A 27,831-nucleotide genomic window follows, 5' to 3' on the forward strand; every position below is an offset into this window, starting at 1 on the left:
TGATTCTTGCAAAATTTCGGCTTAAATTGAAGAACGTAGGGAAAACCACTAAACCATTCAGGTATGACCTAAATCATATCCCTTATGAATATACAGTGGAGGTGAGGAATAGATTTCAGGGATTAGACCTGATAGACAGAGTGCCTGAGGAACTATGGACGGAGGTCCGTAACATTGTTCAGGAGGCAGCAACGAAATCCATCCCAAAGAAAAAGAAATGCAAGAAAGCCAAGTGGCTGTCTGATGAGGCTTTGCAAGGAGCTGAGGAAAGAAGGGAAACGAAAAGCAAGGGAGATAGGGGAAGATATATCCAACTGAATGCAGAGTTCCAGAGACAAGACAAGGAGAGACAAGAAGGCCTTCTTAAATGAACAATGCAAAGAAATCGAGGAAAACAACAGAATGGGAAAGACCAGAGATCTCTTCAAGAAAATTGGAGATCTCAAGGGAACATTTTGTGCAAAGACGGGCATGATAAAGGAGAAAGAAGGCAGGGACCTAACAGAAGCAGATAAGATTAAGAAGAGGTGGCAAGAATACACAGAAGAACTATACAGGAAAGATCTGAATGTCCCTGATAGCCATGATAGTGCGCTCACTGAACTTGAGCCGGACATCCTCGAGAGTGAAGTCAAGTGGGCCTTAGGAAGCATTAGTAACAACAAAGCTAGCGGAGTTGACAGTATTTCAGCTGAGCTATTTAAAATCCTAAAAGATGATGCTGTTAAAGTGCTGCATTCAATATGTCAACAAATTTGGAACACTCAACAGTGGCCACAAGACTGGAAAAGGTCAGTTTACATTCCAATTCCAAAGAAGGGCAACGCCAAAGAGTGTTCAAACTACTGCACAATTGCACTCATTTCACATGCCAGCAAGGTGATGCTCAAAATCCTACAAGCTAGGCTTCAGCAGTATGCGAACCGAGAACTACCGGAAGTACAAGCTGGGTTTAGAAGAGGCAGAGGAACTAGAGATCAAATCGCCAACATTCGCTGCATCATGGAGAAAGCAAGAGAATTCCAGAAAAACGTCTATTTCTGCTTCATTGACTACACTAAAGCCTTTGATTGTGTGGATCACAACAAACTGTGGCAAATTCTGAAAGAGATGGGAGTACCAGACCACCTGACCTGTCTCCTGAGAAACCTGTATGAGGGTCAAGAAGCAACAGTAAGTACCAGACATGGAACAACTGAGTGGTTCAAAATTGGGAAAGGAGTACGACAAGGCTGCATATTGTCACCCTGCTTATTTAACTTATATGCAGAGTACATCATGAAAAATGCCGGGTTGGATGAATCAGAGGTCGGAATTAAGATTGCCGGGAGAATTATCAACAACCTCCAATATGCAGACGATACCACCCTAATGGCAGAAAGCGAAGAGGATCTAAAGAGCCTCTTGTTGAGGGTGAAAGAGGAGAGTGCAAAAGCTGTTTTGAAACTCAACATTAAAAAAACTAAGATCATGGCATCTGGCCCTATCACTTCCTGGCATATAGAAGGGGAAGAAATGGAAGCAGTGACAGATTTTACTTTCTTGGGCTCCAAGATCACCGCAGATGGTGACTTTAGCCATGAAATTAAAAGACGCTTGCTCCTTGGGAGGAAAGCTATGGCAAACCTAGACAGCATAGTAAGAAGCAGAGACATCACTTTGCCAACAAAGGTCCGTCTAATCAAAGCTATGGTTTTCCCAGTAGTAATGTATGGCTGTGAGAGCTGGACTATAAGGAAGGCTGAGTGCCGAAGAATTGATGCTTTCGAACTGTGGTGCTGGAGAAGACTCTTACGAGTCCCCTGGACTGCAAGGAGGTCAAATCAGTCCATCCTAAAGGAAATCAACCCTGAGGGCTCATTGGAAGGACAGATACTGAAGCTGAAGCTCAAATATTTTGGCCACGTAATGCGAAGAGAAAACTCTCTGGAAAAGACCCTGATGCTGGGAAGGACTGAAGGCAAAAGGAGAAGGGGACGGCAGAGGATGAGATGGCTAGATAGCATCACCAATGCAATGAATATGAACTTGAGCACGCTCCGGGAGAGAGCGCAGGACAGGAAGGCCTGGCGTGCTATGGTCCATGGGGTCACGAAGAGTCGGACATGACTGAACGACTGAACAACAACACGTTGTTTGAGTCCACAGCGGATTTCTCCAGCATCCCTAGCCATAGGTACATATTTCTCCAGTAACGGCTCTAGCTTTTTCTCTCCTCCCATCTGACACAATTCATTGTACTGGTTTTGACCTAGAAAGCCATAAAAACCAGTTTCCCCTGCAGAGCAGAAAGGAGGCACACACTGACCTCTGCCCTGACCAGGAGACCAAGGGCCACTGGCAGGCTGAACTCCTGCCTCTCAGGACGATCTCCGTGGCACAGGGGAGATCAACCTGGTCCCACCCATCAGGCAGAGGAGGTGCTGTTGTTCTGATGCTTGCTTTCCTCTTCCATTCTCATTCCATTTTCCTCTTGTATCATATCTATTAGATGGTGAGCATGTGGTCAAGGACAATTTTTATCTTTCAGTACCCACACAGTGCTTTTAAAGTGTTGGGAACTTCAGAAGCGTACCAGTACTACTGGTCTGGGATCAAGGTATCCTATTCTGAAAGACTGTCTTGTTCCATATGTGTCTGTCAATTCAGAGCATCATAGCAACATAGAATAGTAGGGTTGGAAGGTGCCTATAAGACCATCGAGTCCAACCCCCTGCTCAATGCAGGAATTTAAGTCAAGGCATCCCTGACAGATGGCTGTCCAGCTTCATCTCGAATGCCTACAGTGTGGGAGAGCCCACACCATCACATCATCAGAGGCTCTTTCACCTTCACAGGCTCTGCAAGGTGTAACTTGCAGATGGACTTATATGTGAGTATTTGGTCTGCTTTTACTGAAGTGTATGTGTAACCTATTTTTTCCCCTCCCTCCCTCTCTCAAATATTGTAATATTTGAAACTGATGATTTTAGAATATGTTGTTGTATTTTTATTTTTTTATTTTTGTTATGTTTTTGTTTTGTTGAAACTCACAATAAAAAAATGGATGCTGGCTGGGGCATGCTGGGAGTTGTAGGACTTTTTCCTGTCTAAACATGCATCGGATTGCTCCTTAATCTAACAATTTTTAAAATCAGTTAATCTGACACAGGAGTGGGGGGAAAGTAGATCTCCAGATGTGTTGGACTTCAGCTCCCAGCATTCCTGATCATTGGCCATGCGTGGTGGGGGCTTCTGGGAGTTGAAGACCAAAACATCTGGAGATCTACCTTCCTCCCACCCCTGATCTAATAGACTTTAAAAGTCTCCCCCTCCCCCCAGTGACCCCCATTGGGACCGCTACTTCCCTGCCTCCATTAGTGATGGGGAAAGGTGGCTGTATGGGGATAACTGAGGAAGGGGAAGGTTAAAGTCTCCTCCCCGCACCCCATTGACCCCAATCGGGATCACTCTCCTGGCACTGCTATGGCAACCTTTTCCCCACAGCCAAGCCCATCAGCCGTTGTGGACAGTGGGTGAGACTCCCGCAGGCCACACAGAGTCACCAAGCATCTCATGGGTCCCACAGGATGCTCATATTGGTCTAACTCATCAACTGATGAAAACACTGCAGCTCAGCAAATAGTAGTCCAATAGTATGCACAAGCTTGGTTCCACGTCCGATTATGACATGTTCATTTACAGAACACCCCATGCAAATTCTGAGACACTTTTAAAATGCAGACATTTTCACCCCCTCCCCCGGAACTGCCTGTTGCCCCAAGCAGCCTGCAGCAGAGGCATCCTACCTCATGCCAGAGGATCCCCCGCGGTTTTGGGCGCCTGCACCCAGTCTTGATTACTCTCATTGGGGTAAGGATGTAATCCACAGTTAGATCATGGTCACCTAGCAGTTCTTCTGGTATGTCCACCACCTGTGGCAAGGAGGAGAAGAGATATAGTACTGGTCCGTAGGCTGCTTCCACACCAGGGTCCTCCGGCGCTGCCAAAGGGGTCCCCAGCCACTTTGGGTCAGTGGGCACATTGGAAATTTCAATGAGTGCTGTGGGCACTCTCACAAAATGGCTGTGGTGGGGCCCATGGCTGGTCACTAAACACTCGTTTCCCAGAAGGCAAACTGGTGGGGCTAAAAGAAAAATACCTTGCCCAAGAGCCTAAGTGGAAGGCAGAGGCGGGAAGAGCTCTGAAACATGAAGCCACTCCTTTGAACCCAAAGAACGGTGGTGCTGGAGAGCAGCACTTGGCTTTACAGCCTACCAGCCCACCACTGGAAAAAAAAGGTAAAAAACCTTAAGAAATCAAATTCAAACCAGGGAACCTGGTGAGCACCAAGAGAGATGGCCATGGGCACATTGGTGCCCACGGGCTCCACATTGGAGACCCTTAAGTCATGGTCAGCTGGAAGTGGAACTAAAATGTTAGCCCCACTCCACTGAGGACTTTAAAGATCAAAACCAGCACTTTGCACTGAGCCCAGAAGGCAACTGGAACCAATGAAGATGGTATGATATTGGAGTGATAGGCTGTGTATCACATCTGTGGGTTGCTTCCATCCTAGCACTGCCATGGCATTACTTTTCTGCAACCAGCTGGAAGCAGAATTAAAATGGTGGCTCCTTATTGGGCTATGTCCAAAATATCACTCACTCAGAAGTAAGGATGTACAGCAGAAGTCTACTTCAGCCCTGTTGAAGGACTGCTTTGTTTTTTCCTCTTCCCTTCCCATCATTTTTTCCTTGTGTGTCATGACTTTTTAGACTACAAGCCTGTAGGCAGGGACTGTCTTGTTTTACTGATCATATGTAGCTGCAAAGTAGATTTACTATGCATTTACAGGAGCCTCTTTGACTGAGGAATCGGATAAAAATACTTCAAAGAAATAAAGTCTAGTTCAAGAAAGCTTTCCTGCAACTTTAATTAGTAGCTTCCTTCACGTGGCTTCTGCCTTTCATAGCTTCCACAAAGGATGGCAATTCCTGACTACAATGGCTAGCGTGGAAGCAACCCTATTTTACTTAATCATCTCTTATGTTTACACCCTGCTTTCTTCCAAGGAGCTTGAGGGGGTGTACATGATTCTCTCCCCAATTATATCCCCAGAACAACCCTGAGAGGTAGGTTAGCCTGAGAGATGGTGACTGGTCCAAGGTCACCCCAGTGAGCATCATGGCTGAGTGGGGATTTGAACCTGTGTCTCCCTATGCCTAGCCCAACCCTCTAACAACTACACTGGCCTCAACCATCGTTAAATCAAGCATACTAGAATGATGCAGAAAGTGGCAGTGGCCTTGTACACTGCAAAACTCTTTTTATGAGACAAAACTGACCATTTTTAACCAATGAAGTTACATTTCGTACTCAGAGCCAAGAATGCAAACTAGCCAAGATGCCTCACCCATCTCCTCCTAAAAGCTCATGATCTCCTGCTCTGTTTTTCTTCTATTTGTGCACCCCTGGTAGCTGTCACACCTATGTTGCCAAAAATTGCTGCTGTGCCACCAAAAATGGCTACCACAGCAATTGTTTCCCAGCACAATCAGCATTTTTGCAGCAAAACATGCTTCATGGGGATTGCACACCCCATTTCTTGACAGAATGGGGCTCCTCACAGCCCCCCCAAACAGCTGTTTGGGGGCTGTGGGGAGCCCCATTCTGCTGGGATACAAAGCATGTGCTTTGGTGCTCAGCTTGGCTCTTGATCCCTGCCAAAAACATTGCAGAATTTAACTATGGAAAATCTTTACTTAGTGTAACATCAAACAGTCACCAAATCTGGCTCTTTTTTTCTTCTTGGTCCAGAGAATTCATCCGATTCATTCATTTGTGTCCTAGCTCAGATCACACACTGCACCCAGGTGTCCTTACCCCTCTGCCAGGCAGGAGGCAGGTCGCTGTCTTCCGTACCACAGTCATTACCTGGCAGTCGTGAACAGCCGTGACGACTATCGTGTCTTCTCTTACGGCTCCCATGGAGACCATCATAGCGTACTCCATGTCCGCAAACCCTTCCCCTTTCCCAATCCGCCAACCTACAGAGAGAGAGGGAGCATCCAATGACTACAGGGATGCACTGTTTGTACATAAGAACATCAGAACAGCCCTGCTGGATCAGACCAAGGGTCTGTCTAGTCCAGCATTCTGTTCACACAAGTGGCCAACCAGCTATTGATGGGAAACCCACAAGCAGGACATGAGTGCAACAGCACCCTCCCACCCATGCTCCCCAGCAACTGGTGTACATAGGTATACTTGGATACTGGAGGTAGAATAGAGTCTATATCAGGGATGGAGAACACATGACCTATACACCTTGGGGTTGCACCAAATTGCAGAAATTATAGTCAGTTCAGCAACATAAGCTTTTCCTTATTGATGTAGTCATTAATTAAATCCACATACATTTGCACATATGAATAAAACCTGAAGGAAAGAAATCTGACTTGCTTTGTTTGCAAACCACATGACCACGTGTCGCATGTGAGAGGACTTCTGTGTGCACACACATACATGCGCATATGCGAGGGTGTGTACAAGCATGCATGTCTGTGTGTGTGTGCTGTGCATTCATAGATATGAGTGTGATGTCTCTTCTGAGTGGGCGTATGCAACCTACTCTTCTGGAAATATCTAAAAATAATCCACACTTTTCTGGAGAATGCGTGAAAATCCTGTCGTTGACTGTGATTCTGCCTAAGCAATAGTTATCAACCTTTTCAGCTCTGGGAGGCACTTTTTAGCCCAAATATTCACTTGGGAGATTCACTTCCCAATTCATGTATTCAAAACCACATATTTGTATGGAGGTCATGCTTCAGTTGTGACTCACCTTAGGTCAGGCTGCAATCCAGCAGTGCAATGCTTCAGATGTTGTTGGACCACAACTCCCATCAGCCCTAGCCAGCATAGCCAATGGTGAGGGCTGATGGGAGTTGCAGTCTGACAATATCTGAAGGCCCACACATTCCCATCTCTGGCCCAGAGCAGGGGTGCAGAACCTCTTTCAGCCCTAGGGCCAAAATTCCATTTCGGAGAAGCTTTCAGGGGCTGCATTCCAGTGGTGGGTGGGGCTTGAGGCAAAAAGGGTGGGACCAAAATGCAAGTACTTTTTAGCTGAAAGCTCGTATTTATTATTTTATTATTTTATTTATTTCATTTCTATACTGCCCGATAGCCGAAGCTCTCTGGGCAGTTCACAGAAATTAAAACCACAAAGTGCCGCATAAAACAATATAAAATGTAAAAGCTTAAAAGCATAATATAACAGTACAACCAGAATAAAACCTAGCAGCAATGCAGAGGTTTAAAATACAGATTGAAAACAGCAGAGCTAAAAGATTAAGAAACTTAAATGCTAAAATACTGGGAGAATAAAAAGGTCTTCACCTGGCGCCAGAAGGAGAACAATGTAGGCACCAAGCGAACCTCTCTAGGGAGCTCATTCCACAGCTGGGGGGGCACAGCAGAAAAGGACCTCCTCCTGGTAGCCACTAGCCTCACTTCCTTTGGTGGGGGCTCCCAGAGAAGGACTCCTGAGGATGACCTTAGGGTCTGGGCAGGCACATATGGGAGGAGGAGATCCTTCAGATAACATGGCCCCAAGCCATTAAGGGCTTTGAATGTTAATACCAGCACTCTGAATTGGGCCCAGAAATGGACTGGCAGCCAGTGCAGCTGGAAAAGTACTGACATAATGTGATCTTGTTGGCCGGTCCCTGTTAACAATCTTACTGCCCTATTTTGGACTAGCTGAAGTTTCCAGACTGTTTTCAAATGCAGCCCCATGTATAACACATTGCAGCAATCCAGACAAGAGGTTATCAGATCATGGATAACTGTAGCTAGGCTATCTCTGTCCAGATAAGGGCGTAGTTGGTATACCAGCCTAAGCTGATAAAAAATACTCTGTGCCACTGAGTTCATCTGTGCCTCAAGTGACAGTTCTGGGTCCAAGAGCACCCCCAAACTATGAACCTGATCCAGCCCCCTCCAGAACAGGTTGAATATCACCTAGCTGGGCAGACAAATCACCCACTAACAGCACCTCCATCTTATCTGGACTGAGTTTCAGTTTATTGGCCCTCATCCAGTCCATTACCATGCCCAGGCACTGATTCAGAACAGCCATTGCCTCACCTGGGTTTGATGAGAGTGGTAGAGCTGGGTGTCATCCGCATATTGATGGCATATCAGCCCACACCTCCGGATAACCTCCCCCAGCAGTTTCTTGTAGATGCTGAACAGCATAGGGGATAAAATAGAGCCCTGTGGAACCCCATGGCATAATTGCCAAGGCACAGAGCAATAATCCCCCAGCGCCACCTTCTGGAATTGGCCGTCCAAGTAGGAGCGGAACCACTGCAGTGCAGTGCCTCCAACTCCCAACCCAGACAACCTATCCAGAAGGATACCATGGTCGATGGTATTGAAAGCCACTGAGAGGTCCAGGAGAATCAATAGGGTCACACTCCCCCTGTCCCTCTCCTTGCAGTCAGGGTGACTGAGGGAGTTTCTGTTCCAAAACCAGGCCTGAAGCCTGACTGAAATGGATCTAGATAATCTGTTTCATTCAAGAGTGCCTGGAATTGTCCTGCAACCACCCACTCAAGCACCCTGCCCAGGAAGGGGATGTTGGCCACCAGCCTATAGTTGTTAATGTCCTCTGGGTCCAGGTTAGGCTTTTTCAGGAGCGGCCTGATTACTGCCTCTTTTAAAGAGGTCAGCACCACTCCCTCTCTCAAGGAGGAATTTACAGCCTCCTGGACCCAGCCAGACATCCCCTCCTTGTTTGATGTAATAAGCCATGAAGGGCAAGGGTCAAGCACACAGGTGGTCGACCGGACTTGGCCAAGCACCTTCTCCACATCCTCGGCCCTCAATAATTGAAACTCATCCAATAAAACTGGAACAGACAGTGCTCTGGACGCCTCTACTAATGGAACTGCATTAACAGCGGTGTCCAGTTCATGACAAATCTGAGCGACTTTATCTTCAAAGTGCCGTGCAAACTCATCACAGCGTGCTACCGAGGGTTCCACCGTCTCTCTCCCTGGACCAGAATGTAACAGGCCATGAACCAATAGGAAAAGCTCCGCTGGATGACACTGAAAAGATGCAATGCTGGTGGAAAAGAACTGTCTCTTTGCCACCCTCACTGCCACAGAGTAGGCTCAATAATGAGCTCTAACCTGTGTTCAGTCAGACTCGGCACGAGTTTTCCTCCACCTGCATTCTAGCCGTCTCCCCTCTTGCTTCATTGCCCTCAGCTCAGGTGTATACCAAGGAGCTGGCCAGGCTCTGCTCAGAGGGAGAGGGCGCTTGGGCGCGATCGTGTCAACCGCCCGAGTCATCTCTGCATTCCACAGAGCGACCTGGGCTTCGACAGGAGCACCAGCCATACCAGCAGGAAAGTCCCCCAGAGCCCTCTGGAATCCATTGAAATCCATTAGCCTCTGGGGGCGGACCATTTTAATAGGTCCCCCACCCTTGCAGAGGGAAAAGGCTGTCAACAGTCTAAACCTCAGTAGGAAGTGATCTGACCATGACAAGGGGACAGATGTTAATTCCTCCATTTTCAGATCACCATCCTCCTGCCCAGTCGAGAAAACCAGATCAAGCATGTGTCCTTTTACATGTGTTGGGCTGATGACATATTGGGACAGCCCCATGGTTGTCATGGAGGCCATGAAGTCCTGAGCTGCCCCGGATACAATGGCCTCAGCATGGAAGTTGAGATCCCCCAGAACCATCATCCTAGGGGTCCTCAACACCAAGTCCAAAACCACCTCTGTTAGCTCAGGCAGGGAGTCTGATGGGCAGTGGGACGGGCAGTATACCAGCAGAATCTTTAATCTGTCCCAGGTACCCATCACAAGATACAGACACCCAAGATCCACACTTGAATGAACAAGAAGCCTAGAGAGGGAGATCGAATTCCTATAGACCATGGCCACCCCCCCTCCCCGACCCTTGAGTTGGTGTTGGTGCTGCACCGAGTACCCAGGAGGGCACTGCTGGGAGAGAGTAACCCCTCCCAGTTCCCCCACTCAGGTCTCAGTAATACCTACCAGGTCAGGCCCCTCATCCACAATCAAATCATGGATGACGGAGATTTTAGTTTGGACCGACGTGGCATTCAGCAGCAGCACCACCACCAGACCCCAGGGCAAGCTGGCAAGGCCACCAGGAACTACCTGGTTGGGGGAAGAACCAGAAGAGGGGATAGCTGTAAGGTATCTCACCCCTCTTCTCGTCAGCTGGTCTGTTGATCCCCCAGTGCCATACCTCCCCCTACCTGTGACCACAGTTATGGTGGCACACACCCGCGACCCCTTGAGTTACTCAATGTATTTCCCAGGCACATCTTAAAAATGTTAAAATATAGAATATAAAGCAATATAAAAGAGAGAGCAACAGCTAAGGACCAAGTGAAGATCTACATTTGCCCCTTTCTTCTTCTCCTTCTCCTCCTTCTCCTTCTCCTCCTCCTGTTGCTGCTGCCGCCGCCTGTAACTAAGCCTTGGGAGAGGCATTTCAGCCTTTTGGAATGGGGGGCTGGGGGCTGGGGGAGAAATGGACAAAAACTAGGAAACCACCAAATAATCAGTGGTTAGGGTAAAGGTAGTGGAGTCTGGTGGCTCTGATGGCTTCCGTCAGAACCAGTCAGAACTCTAAAGGAGCTATCCAAGGTGCTTCTCTATCATGTCTTGGATGGTAGCTGTTGATAGCCCTATTGAGAATTTATCTTTAGCAGGTACCTAACTTTAGGTTCCTGAGTCCACATGTATTTATTTATTGATTAATAAAATGTAAAAATGAAATCAATTTTCCAAATGCAAAAACAAACAAAGAAATGGAAAATATATCAATTAAATTTAAATCTAGTTATTGACAGAGAGTAATAGATTTAACATCCCCCCCGCCCAACTCTACAGACAAAAATATAACTGAATTATATTGGCTGCCTGGAGGTTTTCTTCATAATAACAAATTCTACGTAGGATTCAATCCTATACCCATTTCCCTGGGAGTAAGTCCCATTGAACAAAGTGGGACTTGCTTCTGAGTGGACACACATAGGATCGCACTGTTCGTCTCTTTTCTATAATTGGACAAAAGGCTTTGACCAATATTTCCGTGTATGTCCCTGATTTGTATATGAAATAAAACCATACCATGTTTTATGAAATATGAAATGAGACCATAGCAAAAATCAGAGATTTTGCCTTAAGCTAATTTCAGATGCTATGTCAAATTGTCTGTTATGGCTATAGTCCCGGATCCCGGTCTTCGAGGGCCCTTGAACCTTCTTCTCACCATCATTGTGACGGGCTGCTGTTGCTCATCCTCTCTCTCATCATGGCTCCGCTTGCTTGCTTGACAGGTAGAGAGCCAGTGAACAAGTAGGCAGAGGCATCTCTGGCTCTTTCTTCCCACCACCACCATTGCCTGGGCCAGAGCGAGAGGAAGGTGAACAAGAAGGTTGCAGTGGTGAAAAGGAGGAGCAACTCCAGGGGGCTCTTGTCAGGGCCCCCCCGCTGGGGTGTGGGCCCTTGGCAGGTGCCCAACCATGCCTACCCTTGATGCCGGCCTTGCATGGCTATTAGCCACAGCTCCATGTACCAAGATTTCGGTGTTGGGAGTTCTGCAGTTTTCCAACATTTAGCTGTTTACCCTGAGGGCTGACATCAGTGTCACATGTTTTTGTGCCACATACCTTTCTCAGAAACAGCCACTGATCCTACCACAACCAGGTCCACATGCACCTTTGCATCTAAACCAACAGGTACGCTGTAATCCCTGACACCCTGAAACAGAAAACCAATATTGAGCAGGGGGAGGACGCAGTGAGAATCAACAGAGGAGGGCAGTTATGAAATGCAAGCCAAAAATCCCCGCCTGGTCTATTGAAGGAGAACAGAAACCTTCCACATCCACAACAGCTGGCTCTGTTCAATTCTTGGGAGCCTGCCAAGGTGTTCTTCTAACATTCTGAGAAGATCTGGGACTTGGGGCTGAATGAAATCCCATCCCAAACCCTACTTCAGTAATACACATTTTTTCACCCAGTTGCCGACCTGAAAGTGGCTGTTCTTGAACAAAGGAACTTTAAAAGGATGCTCCAGCATGAAACTGTTGAAATGCAACTTCTAATTTTTTTTTTAATACTCTCACCTGTGGCTTGAATCATGATAATGGTTTCCTATCCTATTAGAGGTGTTAATTAGCTTAGCGATGCTGGAATTTTTCATTACCATCAAGTACTGTTGTTGTGAATGGTCATTTCGCATTATTCCTATTCCTATTGCATTTTATTATTTTCTGTAATCTGCTTGGAGAATTTTTGTTATTTGGGCAGATTAAAATATAATAAATACAATAAATAAATAAGTAAGTAAGTAAGTAAGTACGTGTCAGTGACTATGCCACCCCTTTGGAAAAGATTTTCCATAGCACTTAAGAGTGTCAGCCATTTCAGCACTAAAAAGGTAAAGGTAAAGGTGTCCCCAACCAGTCGTGTCCTACTCTAGGGTGTGGTGCTCATCTCCATTTCTAAGCCGAACAGCCAGCGCTGTCCGAAGACGCTTCCGTGGCCATGTGGCCAGCATGACTGAACACCGAGGTGCACGGAACGCTGCTACCTTTCCCGCCGAAGCGGTACCTATTTATCTACTTGCAATTTCTTGCTTTCGAACTGCTAGGTTGGCAGAAGCTGGGAATGAAGACGGGAGCTCACTCCGTCACCCGGCACTCGGGTCTCGAACTGCTGTCCTGCCGACCTTCCAGTCTGCAGTTCAGCGTCTTAACCACTAAGCCACTGCGGCCCATTTCAGCACTAGAGGGCACCAAAGTGCCATATTATGGTATATGGCAGAGCAAATCCACACACCAAATCAAAAGGGGAGGGGGGGTCTTCAGAAATTTCTGGCTTGATCCAGCAAAGGGACAGAGCCACATCCCTTTGGAATCACTTCTATACCTTCTTCCAGTTGGTCTCACTGATGCCGAACTGGCCAAGTCCTGAAAGTGGTTTTGGAAAGACAGTCGAAAATTGCAAGGGAGTGTAATCGAGAAACCAGAGTCCCCACACCCACACCATCTCAATCCTTGTTTCTGATTCCTACTTGAGACGTGGCACATTTTCTTAGGATCTCCTTAGTTGCTCCAGGGGGAGGGACAATCCTGTTGAACAGCCCAGTTCTCAGGCGAGGGGTGGGCACCAACAGTGTTTTCCTGGCCTGTGAGAAAAGAAGACAGGGAAGAGCAAGGAATTAGAACCAGGATAGGGAACATTGGTGGTGTCCTTCCTTTAGAGCTCTCAACTGCAAAGGTGAAGAAAGTGAGAGATGTCCCCACCCCCCACTTATACATTTTACTAGAACAGAGAGTCTTCCAATGAAACTGAGCAGTACTAGGATTTAGGAGAGGCCAAAGGAGGTATTTCTTTAAACAAGACATGATTAACTGATGGAACTCACTGCCCCAAGAAAGTGGTGATGGATCCCTAGCTTAGGATGCAGTGCTATGCATGTTTAGACAGGAGAAAGTCCTACAACTCCCAGCATGCTGGGGACAATTAAAAGGGGATTTAGAAGGCTTTAAAAAGGGGATTAGATGAGTTCATGGAAAAGGGTCACATTTATCAATAGTGATTAGCTGTGATGGCTGCATGCAATCCCCAAGTTCACTGGTGGCACGCCATTCCATACCAGTTGCAGGAGAACAGGGACAGAAGGCCATTGTCCCTGGATCTTACTTGTGGGCTTCTCAGGGGCACCTGGTGGGCCAATGGGACTTGATCAGCCTTCCCCAGTCTGGTGCTCTCCCGATGTGTTGGGCTGCAACTCCCATAATCCCCAGCTTTCCCACCATCCCTGCTGACAAACCTCCCCCATGAAGGCTCCTTCTTACTCAACTATCACCACCAACAGCTGTCCCAGCAGGTTGTACAGAGGAGGGGAAAGTAGGGGAGGGGAGGAAGCGGGGCCATTCCACCTGCTCTGCTGAAAGACTACTGATTTTTTCCTCTTCCCTCCACACCCTTCTATCCTTGTGTGTTGTCTCTTTGTAATTTGTAGGCCTATGGCAGGGACTCTCTTGTTTTACTGATTATATGCAAGCCACTCCTGAATGCCCTTTGGCAGAGGAGTGAGATAAAAATACTTTAAACAAAATAAAATAAATACAGAGGATGCTAGCTTGGAGAAGGCTGATCTAGATGAACCTTTGGTCTGATCCAGCAGGAGCTTCTTAACGTTCTTGATCTGAGCCCGGGCTCAGTGTATGGAACACCCCTCGGAGAGAGAAGGTCTCCTTACCTGGAGCACGGCCAGCCGGATCCCCTCTAGGGGCTTGTCGGGATCCACTTTCACTTCTCTGGCTAGATCAAACACATCACATGCTCAGATGGAGCCACTCATCTGGAAAGATCCCTACATGGGTGAGAAAGTGAAAAACAGCAACACAGCATACTCACTTCCAGAGTTAAAAAGCGGGCATTCTTCTGGGGGGCGTCAGGGTTGACTTTAACAGCTCTGGCACTTTGGAACGCCTGCAAATCTGGAAGCCATGCGGAAGCTTGAGGGGCGGCCTGTTTTGGCAAGATATATCACATCAGGGATTGAACATGGGACCTTTTGCATGCAAAGCTGGTGATCTGCCACTGAGCTATTGCTGCAGAAGAAGCCATCTTTTCACGGTGCTATTCCCTCTTACTGCAGGGATAGAAAGTTGCAGTCTCAGATACACTGGGCAGGTGATGCCCCAAGGCAGGTGTGTTAATTACACCCTCCCCCCCGCACAAATCTGGTACTAGGGATGTACAGATGAGGCTGGACAGCCATCTGCCAGGGATGCTCAGACTTGGATTCCTGCATTGAGCAGGGGGTTGGACTCGATGGCCTTGTAGGCCCCTTCCAACCCTACTGTTCTATGATTCTATGATTCTACAGATTTTGTAAATTCTGTTCTCTCTGTGCTTCACAGATTGTCAGGTGCCTTTTGCTCTGTCATCCGCTCACTGACAGAATCAGATATTTTTGCAATTTCCAAAATTTGCACAAATGTGCACATCCAAATGTAATTTGTGCATTTTGGGGGATGCGCAAATACCCCTCAAATGCGGAAATCCCCCCAATGTACAAATCCTGCCCCCCCATATGCATTTTCATGCTTTAGCCTGTGGGGGAAATGCGTATTTTTGGCCAGTGTTTCCCCCCCCCGCCCTACAATTAAATTTGCATAAAATTCCAAAAAGTAAGAAGAATGGTCCACAAGTCCATGGAATCCGTGCAACTCAGGAAAAGTTGGTCCGCTCTGGAATCCATGGGTTGGATTCATAGAAATCCGAACTAATTTGATTCCATTGCGGATTTCTCTGATATCCCCATCTGGTACCCCCTCCAAAGCTATGCCAACGTTTTGTGCTGTTTTGTGCCACAAATGCCATGTGTTGTGCTGCCACACACAGGTGCGCAAGGGACACATGAAATGTAGGCTCATAGTTAACACACAAAAAAGCACACTCCCAATGATGTTGTACCCCCTCCAAACCTATGTCAAAGTCTTGAGAGAATTTTGTGGGATACCAGATTTGGGGGTTCATAGTTACCATACCCCCCTTCATGGATCACTGCCTTGTTGTGGCGAAGGCGCTTGCATAACTCAGTGAAGCCATAAGCTATGCCGTGCAGGGCCACCCAAGATGGACAGGTCATGGCGGAGAGTTCTGACAAAATGTGGTCCACTGGAGAAGGAAATGGCAACCCACTCCAGTATTCTTGCCAAGAAAATCCCATGGAACGTATCACAAGGCTCAAAGAGATGACACCAGAAGATGAGCCCCTCAGGTCAGAAGGTGTCCAATATACTACTGGGGAAGAGCAGAGGGTATTTCCAAGTAGCGCCAGAAAGAGTGAAGCGGCTGGGCCAAAGCCGAAAGGACACTCAGCTGTGGATGTGTCTGGTGGTGAAAAGAAAATCCAATGCTGTAAAGAACAATATTGTTTAGGAACTTGGAATGTAAGGTCAATGAATCAAGGTAACCTAGAGGTGGTCAAACATGAGGTGACAAGATTGAACATCGACATCTTGGGAATCAGCGAACTCAAATGGACAGGCATGGGCGAATTTAATTCAGGTGACCATTATATCTACTACTGTGGGCAAGAATCCCTTAGAAGAAATGGAGTAGCACTCATAGTCAACAAAAGGGTGGGAAAAGCAGTACTGGGGTTCAATCTCAAAAATAACAGAATGATCTCAGTATGCAAAAATTCTGCAAAACATGGCCCCTCCAGGAAATTCCTGACTTGTGTGGCGGATAACTTCCTCCTACAGAAAGTAGAGGAAGGAACTAGAGGATCGGCTATCCTTGACTTGATCCTAACCAACAGAGATGACTTAGTGGATAAAGTAGCAGTTACAGGAACTCTGGGGGAAAGCGACCATGTTGCACTTGAGTTCTTGGTTCTAAGGGAAGCAAAAGCCGAGTGTAGTCAAACGCGTACCCTGGATTTTAGGAAAGCTGATTTTAATAAACTCAGAACAATGATCAGTAAGGTCCCATGGCAAGCGACGCTAACGAGAAAAGGAGTCCAAGATGGGTGGGAACTTTTAAAAAAGGAAATTCTCAAAGCACAATCACAAACAATTCCAACAAGAAGAAAAGGTGGAAGACAACAGAAGAAGCCAATGTGGCTTCACAAAAAGCTTAGGGATGACCTGAAAACAAAAAAGGACACATAGAGGAAGTGGAAAGAAGGCCAAGTAACAAAGGAAGAGTACAGGCAGGTAGCACAGAATTGCAGGGATGGCATCAGGAAGGCTAAAGCGGAGAACGAGCTGAGGTTAGCGAGGGATGCTAAAAACAACAAAAAGGCTTTCTTCAGCTACGTGCATAGTAAAAGGCAGAGGAAAGAAATGGTTGTTCAGCTATTAAATAAGGATGGCAAAACGATAACAGATGACAAAGAAAAGGCAGAGGTGCTCAATTCCTACTTTGGCTCAGTCTTCTCCCAAAAGAGGGTCTATGACCCCCCTGGCAAAGGCGAAGTACAGGCTGAAGGGGCAGGATTGCAGCTTGAGATCGACAGGCATATGGTCAAGGAACACCTCATTACTTTGAATGAGTTCAAATCTCCAGGGCCAGATGAACTGCATCCTAGAGTCATAAAGGAACTGGCAGAAGAACTCTCAGAACCGCTGTCTATTCTCTTTGAGAAATCATGGAGGACGGGGGAAGTGCCAGATGACTGGAGGAGGGCTAACGTTGTCCCTATCTTCAAAAAGGGTAAAAAGGACGAACCTGGGAACTACAGACCAGTCAGTCTGACATCAATCCCTGGGAAAATTCTGGAGCAGATCATAAAGCAATCCATCTGGAAGCACCTTGACAACAATGCCGTGATTACTCGAAGCCAACATGGATTTGTCAAAAACAAGTCCTGCCAGACAAATCTGATCTCATTTTTTGATCAAGTCACCTCCCTTGTAGACCGTGGGAATGCTGTAGACATCATATACCTCGACTTCAGCAAAGCTTTCGACAAAGTGCCCCATGATATCCTGATGAGCAAACTAGCTCAAAGTGGGCTAGATGAAACAACGATCATGTGGATCCACAGTTGGCTACAGAATCGGACTCAAAGAGTGCTTATCAATGGGACCTTCTCAAGCTGGGGAGAGGTAACGAGTGGGGTACCGCAGGGCTCAGTCCTGGGCCCAGTGCTCTTCAACATTTTTATTAATGACTTGGAGGAGGAGGTGCAGGGAATGCTGATCAAATTTGCAGATGACACAAAATTGGGAGGGATAGCTAATACTTTGGAAGACAGAAACAAAATTCAAAGTGATCTGGATAGACTGGAGTGCTGGGCAGAAAACAACAGAATGGCATTTAATAGGGACAAATGCCAAGTTCTGCACCTAGGAAAAAGAAACCAAATGCACAGTTACAAGATGGGGGATACGTGGCTCAACCACACTACGAGCAAGAAGGATCTTGGAATTGTTGTCGATCACAAGCTGAATATGAGCCAACAATGTGATGTGGCTGCAAAAAAGGCAAATGCTATTTTGGGCTGCATTCATAGAAGCATCGCTTCCAAATCCCGGGAAGTACTAGTTCCCCTCTACTCAGCACTGGTTAGGCCTCATCTGGAGTACTGTGTCCAGTTCTGGGCACCACACTTTAAGAAGGATGCAGACAAACTGGAGAGGGTTCAAAGGAGGGCAACAAAGATGATCAGGGGACTGGAAACAAAGCCCTATGAAGAGAGACTGAAAGAACTGGGCATGTTTAGCCTTGAGAAGAGAAGACTGAGGGGAGATATGATAGCACTCTTCAAGTACTTGAAAGGTTGTCACAGAGAAGAAGGCCAGGATCTCTTCTTGATCATCCCAGAGTGCAGGACACGGAATAATGGGCTCAAGTTACAGGAAGCCAGATTCCGGCTGAACATCAGGAAAAACTTCCTGAGTGTCAGAGCAATACGACAATGGAACCAATTACCTGGGGAGGTGGTGGGCTCCTCCACACTGGAGGCCTTCAAGGCGAGGTTGGACAGCCATCTGTCAGGGATGCTCTGACTTGGATTCCTGCATTAAGCAGGGGGTTGGACTCGATGGCCTTGTAGGCCCCTTCCAACCCTACTATTCTATGATTCTATGAATCCAAGGCAAACCATTCAACATCACAGTAATTCAAGTCTATGCCCCAACCACTGAGGCTGAAGGAGCTGAGGTTGATCGGTTCTATGAAGACCTACAACATCTTCTAGAACTAACACCAAAAAAAGATGTCCTTTTCATCATAGGGGATTGGAATGCTAAAGTAGGAAGTCAAGAAATCACCGGGATAACAGGCAGGCATGGCCTTGGTGTACAAAATGAAGCAGGACAAAGGCTAATAGAGTTTTGCCAAGAGAACACGCTGATCATAGCAAACACACTTTTCCAACAGCACAAGAGGCGACTCTACACATGGACATCACCAGATGGTCAATATCGAAATCAAATTGATTATGCCCTTTACAGCCAAAGATGGAGAAGCTCTATACAGTCAGTAAAAACAAGACCTGGAGCTGACTGTGGCTCAGATCATGAGCTGCTTCTTGCAAAATTTCGGCTGAAATTGAAGAACGTAGGGAAAACCACTAAACCATTCAGGTATGACCTAAATCATATCCCTTATGAATATACAGTGGAGGTGAGGAATAGATTTCAGGGATTCGACCTGATAGACAGAGTGCCTGAGGAACTATGGACGGAGGTCCGTAACGTTGTTCAGGAGGCAGCAACTCAATCCATCCCAAAGAAAAAGAAATGCAAGAAAGCCAAGTGGCTGTCTGATGAGGCTTTACAAGTCGCTGAGGAAATAAGGGAAGCGAAAAGCAAGGGAGAAAGGGGAAGATATATCCAACAGAATGCAGAGTTCCAGAGAATCGCAAGGAGAGAAAAGAAGGCCTTCTTAAATGAACAATGCAAAGAAATCGAGGAAAACAACAGAATGGGAAAGACTAGAGATCTCCTCAAGAAAATTGGCGATCTCAAGGGAACGTTTTGTGCAAAGACGGGCATGATGAAGAACAAAAAAGGCAGGGACCAAACAGAAGCAGATAAGATTAAGAAGAGGTGGAAAGAATACACAGGACTATACAGGAAAGATCTTAATGTCCCCAATAGCCATGATAGTGAGGTCACTGAACTTGAGCCAGACATCCTAGAGAGTGAAGTCAAGTGGGCCTTAGGAAGCATTAGTAACAACAAAGCTAGCGGAGATGACAGTATTCCAGCTGAGCTATTTAAAATCCTAAAAGATGATGCTGTTAAAGTGCTGCACTCAATATGCCAACAAATTTGGAACACTCAACAGTGGCCACAAGACTGGAAAAGGTCAGTTTACATTCCAATTCCAAAGAAGGGCAACACCAAAGAGTGTTCAAACTACCATACAATTGTGCTCATTTCACATGCCAGCAAGGTTATGCTCAAAATCCTACAAGCTAGGCTTCAGCAGTATGTGAACCGAGAAGTACCGGAAGTACAAGCTGGGTTTCGAAGAGGCAGAGGAACTAGAGATCAAATCGCCAACATTTGTTGGATCATGGAGAAAGCAAGAGAATTCCAGAAAAACGTCTATTTCTGCTTCATTGACCACACTAAAGCCTTTGATTGTGTGGATCACAACAAACTGTGGCAAATTCTGAAAGAGATGGGAGTACCAGACCACCTGACCTGTCTCCTGAGAAACCTGTACGAGGGTCAAGAAGCAACAGCAAGAACCAGACATGGAACAACCGATTGGTTCAAAATTGGGAAAGGAGTATGACAAGGCTGCATATTGTCGCCCTGCTTATTTAACTTATATGCAGAGTACATCATGAGAAACGCCGGGTTGGATGAATCACAGGTCGGAATTAAGATTGCCGGGAGAATTATCAACAACCTCAGATACGCAGATGATACCACCCTAATGGCAGAAAGCGAAGAAGATCTAAAGAGCCTCTTGTTGAGGGTGAAAGTGGAGAGTGCAAAAGCTGTTTTGAAACTCAACATTAAAAAAACGAAGATCATGGCATCTGGCCCCATCACTTCCTGGCATATAGAAGGGGAAGAAATGGAAGCAGTGACAGATTTTACTTTCTTGGGCTCCAAGATCACCGCAGACGGTGACTGTAGCCATGAAATTAAAAGACGCTTGCTCCTTGGGAGGAAAGCTATGGCAAACCTAGACAGCATAGTAAGAAGCAGAGACATCACCTTGCCGACAAAGGTCCGTCTAATCAAAGCTATGGTTTTCCCAGTAGTAATGTATGGCTGTGAGAGCTGGACTATAAGGAAGGCTGAGCGCTGAAGAATCGATGCTTTCGAACTGTGGTGCTGGAGAAGACTCTTACAAGTCCCCTGGACTGCAAGGCGTTCAAATCAGTCCATACTAAAGGAAATCAACCCTGAGTGCTCATTGGAAGGACAGATCCTGAAGCTGAAGCTCCAATATTTTGGCCACCTAATGCAAAGAGAAAACTCCCTGGAAAAGACCCTGATGCTGAGAAACATTGAAGGGAAAGGAGAAGGGGACGGCAGAGGATGAGATGGCTAAATAGCATCACCGATGCAATGAATATGAACTTGAGCACACTCTGGGAGAGAGCGCAGGACAGGAAGGCCTGGTGTGCTGTGGTCCATGGGGTCACAAAGAGTCGGACATGACTTAACGACTGAACAACAACAACAAAGTTACCATGCCTTCCCATGAACATGACCTTCCTTCCCAGTGAGCAGGATTAGCTGCACAGCAGACAATAGCAAAGCGAGATCGGCACAGAGGGAAGGAAGAAGCAGTTTGCAGAAACAGTTTTGGGGTTTAGTGAAAGTATTTTGTTTATTCATCAGGTTTATATCCCACTAAAGAGTTCTGGATGAAGTATGTAAGCTCCTCCCACTTTACAACCCAGTGAGGTAGGTTAGGATGCTTGAGGACGGGCCGTTGTCAAGAGTGGACATGGTTGGGCACCTGCCAAGGGTCACATCCCAGCTGGGGCCCACTGACAAGAGCCCCCCTGGAGTTGCTCCTTCACTTCACCATTGCAACCTGCTTGTTCACCTGCTTCTCGCTCTGGCCCAGGCAAAGGAGGTTGTGAGAAGGAGGAACAGTAGATGCCACTGCCTACTTGTTCACTGGCTCTTTGCCTGCCAAGCAAACAGGGGTGTTACTAGGCACTGAAAACATTTGGGGCCTAGGCCCATAGGGCACAAATCTGATAATTTATATCTATATGTACAAAAGTAGAAAGAATTATGAGGTTTTATTGAAATTTCACAGTAGCCAATTTATTAATTATCCAAATCATCTCAAATAAAATAAATGTTTCAGGTGATTTGCATCCTGCCCCAGATCATCCCAAACCAAGAGAAAAAGTTCTCAGCTTAATTGCCCTTTAGGGGAAGATTTGCACGGGGGGGGGGGCAGTGTTGCACAATGTGGGGAGGGGAGAGTTAACCTTTCCCTCCCCAGCTGCAATCCAGCAATTGAGCAGAGAGAAAAAACCTTCTATTGGCATCAGTGGTCCTGAGTCATGGTCTAAAGGCACATGAGGCAGCCACCGTGCTGAAGCTAAGCAGGTCTGGGCCTGGTCAGTGCTTGGAGGGGGGACCACCTGGGAACACATGTAGCCACCTGGAGTTCCACAAAGGGAGAAAGGTGGGATACAAATGTAATATAAATAAATAAATACATAAATAAATGGAATAGATCCAGGGCACTGGGAAATAGATTTTGGGCCCAGGCCCCATGTGCCCAGGCCTACCAATGCCCCTGCAAGCAAGCATTAGCAATGGTGAGAAAAAGGATGAGGAGCAAAGCAGCTGATAACAATGGCAGCAAGAAAGTAGACACACTGAGGGAGGGGCCCATTGGGGGTGCCTTGCCCAAGGGCCCCCCAAAACCTGGAGCTGACATCAATGACTGGCCCAAGACCACCCAAGTAAGCCTCATGGCTAAACAGGGATTTAAACCCAGGCCTTCTCAGTACAAATCCAGCACTCAGATGCACTATGCTACACTAGACACTGTCGAAGGGGAGGGGAAAAAAAATCATCAGCACCCAACATCTGGATTGCAGCTGTGTGATCCCTATGGGCAGCTGTTCCTAGAAATACTATGTAAGCTACTTGGAAAGCTCAAGTTCAGTGGTAACCCAGGAGTGTTGTTACAATACACAGAGGATCCCTTTTATCTTTTTATTTTATCTATAATTTAATACCCCACCACTCAGTCTCAATTTCCAAGTGGGTTACAATATGATTAAAGACACAGGGAGACACATGCTTTTAATGGTGTCGATAACCATTTCTCACGTTGGCTGCTTGGTTTTGAGAAACTAAGACATAGGTCTAAAAAACCACAACAAAAACAGCTTATCAACACCAAGATTTTTTTTAAAAAAACAAACCACCAATGAGAGATATAACTCAAGCAGAACTAAACCATGTTCAGGGCTTGTACAACCAGCCGTGTCTTTAGCCAGTATCCAAAAGCCATCTAAGTGGGAACTGGGTGAGGGGATCACGGGAGGAAATTCTGCAGACAAGGTGCCACAACTGAAAGGCACTTGTTGTCTCCTCCCCCAGCGTGTGTGTGTGTGTGCGCGCGTGCGTGCGTGAGAGAGAGACAGAGAGAGAGAGAGAGAGACAGACAGACAGACAGACAGACAGACAGAGAATGCTCACCCCCTGCCCCCCAAGAGAGGGGTTATTCCAAGCAAGTCTTCTGATGATCTTAAAAATCAAGCAAATTTATGTGGGGGGAAGCAACCTCCCTCACAACGTTCATGTGCATTTTAACATAGTTCTACCCAGGGATGGATGAATCTGCCCATTTCAGTTTCTCATTCTCCAACCTTATGTCTGGTTTGCCTCAGACTTTGAAAATCTCTCCAGCCTTCAGTTCAGTGCGTCCCAAATGCTGAGATTTTTTTTAAAAGTTTGCATGACAATTCGTAAACATTATTGGGCACATTTCTCCTAATGCATGCATTTTTGTATGCAATTTGGCCCAATATATACCTTTTTTTTGCAAGCGATTTCCCTAATATATATTTTTTATTTTTTAATATTTATTTATTTATTTATTGCATTTATATCCCGCCTTGTTTCCTCTTGCAAGGAACCCAAGGCGGCTTACGTTATCTTCTTCCTCCTCTCCATTTTATCCTCACAACAACAACCCTGTGAGGTAGGTTGGGCTGAGAGTCTGTGACTGGCCCAAAGTCACCCAGTGAGCTTCCATGGCCAAGTGGGGACTAGAACCCGGATCTCCCAGCTCCCAGTCTGTCACTCTCACCACTACACTACACTGGCTCTTGCATTTTCAATGTTATTTGCCCTAATATGTGCATTTTATATGCAATTTTTGATTGGAGAATTACACTGAAAAATAAAGTGCAAATCTTGAAGGATAACTGGATGTCAGTTTGCACAATGATTCTGTTCTCATTAAAATGAAACAATGCCTGACCAGCCTTATTGACCTTTTTGTCCTGTAATGACCATATCTGAGTAGAAAACGCCTCAATATCCAATTTCATTACCTTTCCCAGAGTTTGACAATTAGCGCCCATCCGGGCGTTAAAATCCCCACATAAAATGAGCAAATGCTTCTGGGTAGTCTAATGAGAGGTTATATAGAGTCTCATCCCATTTGTTCCAATCATCTCCAGATAAAAGGGTATAATGAAGGGGGATATAAATATTCAAGCAGATAAATCTGCCTATATGGGAATTACTGAGAAGAGCAACCTGGATAAAGTCATTTGTAAAATGTGAACTGAAGGGATATAAGAATATAAGAAGAGTCCTGCTGGATCAGACCAAAGGTCCATCTCATCCAGCATTCTGTTCAAAGGTCCAGCTAACCAGCTGCCCATGGGAAACCTGCAAGCAGGACATGAGTGCAACAGCACCCTCCTTCCCATGTTCCCCAGCAACTGATGTACACAGACACACTGCCACTAATACTGGAGGTAGCACATAGCCATCAGGACTAGTCGCCATTGATAGCCTTCTCCTCCAAGAATGTTTCCAAACCTCCTTTAAAGCCATTCAAGGGGATTCTGCCCCCCCTTCCCTAGTTCTATTGTGCTCCTAAACTGAGGGTCTTAGTCAGCCTTCTCCATCCCGGTGTCTTGGACTTCAAGTCCCATCAGCCCCAGTCTGGATTGTCAGTGGCCAAGGATGGTGGATATTCTCATCCAAAATATCTGGAGGGCACAAGGTTGGGGAAGGCTGGTCTAGATGGATGGTGGACAAAAGTCACATATCTTGACAACAATGTAAGAGCACAATCCTAGTATCAGATCCACTTGGCTGGAGGGTGCTTGGATGGTGTGCAGGTGTCCCTCCAACAATGTGGGTGTGGATTCCCCCCAGATGCCCATTTACACCCGGGGAACCATCTGTGAGCATAGATCTATCACCAGAGGTGTTTCAGATAGTGGTAACCAGTGGTAGGCTTCAAAATGGGGCATTCTGGGGTCAGGGTGAACCTCTTGGCATAAACCTACACATACACTATGTTCATCGTCTAAGGCCCTCCTCCAGGTGCCTCCTCCGAGGGAGGCTCAGAAGGCAGCAACAAGGGAGAGGGCCTTCTCAGTGGTAGCCCCCCAGTTATGGAACGATCGCCCCAACAAGGCTCACCTGGCACCAATGTTGTCATCTTTTCAGCACCAGGTTAAGACCTTCCTCTTCTCTCAAGCATTTGGCAGCACATGATGAGGTTTTAATCAGGTCCCGGATTTTTCTTATTGTCAATTGTTTAAAACTGTTTTAGATATATGTGTGTCTGTGTGTATGCTGTCTGTATGTAAATAATTTCTATAATGTATTTTTAAGGTTTTAATCTCTGTAAACCACCCAGAGAGCTTCAGCTGTTGGGTGGTATGGCAATGTAATAACTGAAAAATGAAATGAAATGAAGGGTAGGAAAAACTGTCAACAGGAAAACCAGTAAAAACAATCCCAAATCCTGCCCTGACATGACTCCAGATGCCACAGTGGGTCTGCAGTGGGTCTCCTCCTCTGGCTGCAATTATGCAGCTCTCTGCTAATGATGGTGGGTGGAACACAGGTCATATGTTTCATAAATAGCACATATATATGTACACTCACAGCTGGCCGAAAAAAAGTTCCAACTATTGAAATGTAAATTTAATTATGGGCAAAGCAATCTTAGCTCTGCCCATCACTAAATTGACATTTCAATAACTGGCACTTGCGGGGGGCGGGCAGCTGTGGGTGAATTTCTGAAGGGTCCTTCCTGTTCCCCATCCACCATCATTAGCACAGAGCTGCATCATTTCATCCCTTGTGGACAGACATAACACACACTAGTTAGTGAAAAGGTTACATCATCACACAGAAATGGGGATTCGTGGAGTGATTTTTTTCCCAGTCATTTACAGTAAGCAAACATAAAATAAATTCTCTGTTTTCATCTCAGCATCTAAGCCCAGGGAAGAATGATATGCTACTCCAAAGCTTGCTCTCAGCGTATCTTTTAAAAATGGTACAAATAACAACACTGGTAGCATTGTTCTATATTTCTTGATGACACGGAATATGTGATAACGAAGCTTCCAAGAGGAGGTCCTGTAGTTTTAATTTTCATTTTTGGGAGTGTTGAATACCACCATACCTTGAAATTGGGGATCCGGTGATGAACAGGTCTTGGAAAATCAGCCAAGTTCTTTGCTTCCATGTAATCCCAAATTTTATGCCGGATGTCCCACTTGGAAACTCCTTACACGGAGCATGAAAGAGGAGGGTAACAGTTAAGATGTATTCACACCTAGATTTGCCAACTGACAATAGTGCTGTTTCATGCTAAGCCAAGCAGTAAAATGCTTATTTTATTTCATGAATTCCATTGCTGCCTTTCATGACTGGAGTCTTCCCAAGGCAGTTTACCATATAAAACACATACAGTTCTACATCAGTATAAGTTCATAAAATCATAAATTCAGTTTTGAAGCCAATCTAAAAATGAAGCACTAACATATTATTATTATTCAACTAAAACCAAAGGGAATATACACATTTTAAAAACCCTCTTAAAAATAAGAACAGATCAAACCAGCTGTATATATCTCTTGGAGGGAGTTTCAGAGAGCAGGGGCTACCACTGGGAAGGCCCTATCTCTAGAGCCCACGAACCTTAAAGATCTTAAAGGTGGACTAGCAAGCAGGGCCTCCAACAACAATCTTCACACATGGGCAGATTCATTAGGTTGTAGGCAGTACTTCGAATAAGCTGGAATCAAACCACTTAAGGCTTTAACGGTCAAAACTTCAAATCAGGCACTTTGAATTGGGCCCTGAAATGCACCAGCAACCGGTGCAGCTGGTACAGAATTGGTGTAATATGATCTGACTGTCCAGCCCCAACAAGGACTCAAGTGGCCGCATTCTGCACCAGCCAGCCTTTCCAAGTTGCCTTCATAGGCAGGAAGGCCCACGTAGAACATATTACAGTAGTCCACTCTGGATGTAACTAGTGCATGCATAAGTGAGGCTAGCTCTGTTTTCCCTAGATAGGGATGTATCGCCCAAAGCTGGTAAATGGCATTCCTGGTTATTGCTGCCCCCTGTGAATCCAGTGCAGCTCCCAAGACACAAACGTGATCCAGGGGCAGTGCTTCTCTTTAAAAATGTGACCAATGCTACTTCAGTTGAGGATTAATCGACTGCTCCTTTTTGTCCTTAGTTTACAGTGATAATAATAGAAGTAGGTATCCAAGATCCCATTGCATTAGAAGGGGCAGAGACATGTGTTACTCTGCACAACTATTCCTGCACAATTATCCCGATGGCCTTGTAGGCCCCTTCCAACCCTACTATTCTATGATTCTATGATTCCTACCCAGAAGGGCAGAAGTACTCTAGAACCTGCCACTATGTACTCTAGAGCAGGGGTGGGCAGAAAGCATTCCTGACCATTAGCCATGCTGGCAGGGGCTTATGGGAGTTGAAGTCCAAAACAACTGGAAATCTACTTTCTGCCCATCTCTAGAGTACATGAATGCTACATACTCTAGAACCTGCTACTATTTCTACCCCTCCCTGAAGCGATTTCTCTGTATCTTGTGGAGCAAGTGAATAGAAAGAAGCATTTCGCCCTCATTGGTAACCTTAAGTTAAATATAGGACTTAGTAAAAGAATGTTTTGAGTGCATTTATGTAAGGAATCATTATTATGAGGGTTTTTTTTTTTTGTTTTCTTTAATGGCACCATTTTGTTTTAAAAACCATATAGGTTTCCAAGTCTCAGGCCTGGAC

At 46.0% G+C, this 27,831-nt stretch overlaps 1 protein-coding gene across 1 annotated transcript in view; it reads right to left on the reverse strand.

Moving 5' to 3' along the window:
• MTHFSD (methenyltetrahydrofolate synthetase domain containing) overlaps nt 1-27,831 on the reverse strand; it is a 38,926-nt gene that overhangs the window by 9,190 nt on the left and 1,905 nt on the right. Inside the window, exons 2-7 of the mRNA XM_084812834.1 lie at nt 26,192-26,295; nt 14,474-14,587; nt 13,122-13,235; nt 11,714-11,804; nt 5,917-6,029; nt 3,789-3,914 (exon numbers count right to left, since the gene is read on the reverse strand). Of these exons, the coding sequence (XP_084668960.1) occupies nt 3,789-3,914; nt 5,917-6,029; nt 11,714-11,804; nt 13,122-13,235; nt 14,474-14,587; nt 26,192-26,295 (662 nt within the window). The remainder of the gene's footprint in view (nt 1-3,788; nt 3,915-5,916; nt 6,030-11,713; nt 11,805-13,121; nt 13,236-14,473; nt 14,588-26,191; nt 26,296-27,831) is intronic.

Source organism: Heloderma suspectum, chromosome 8 (assembly GCF_057233095.1).
Source record: "Heloderma suspectum isolate Gila_16-S chromosome 8, 16-S_ref, whole genome shotgun sequence".
NCBI classification, from domain to species: domain Eukaryota; kingdom Metazoa; phylum Chordata; class Lepidosauria; order Squamata; family Helodermatidae; genus Heloderma; species Heloderma suspectum.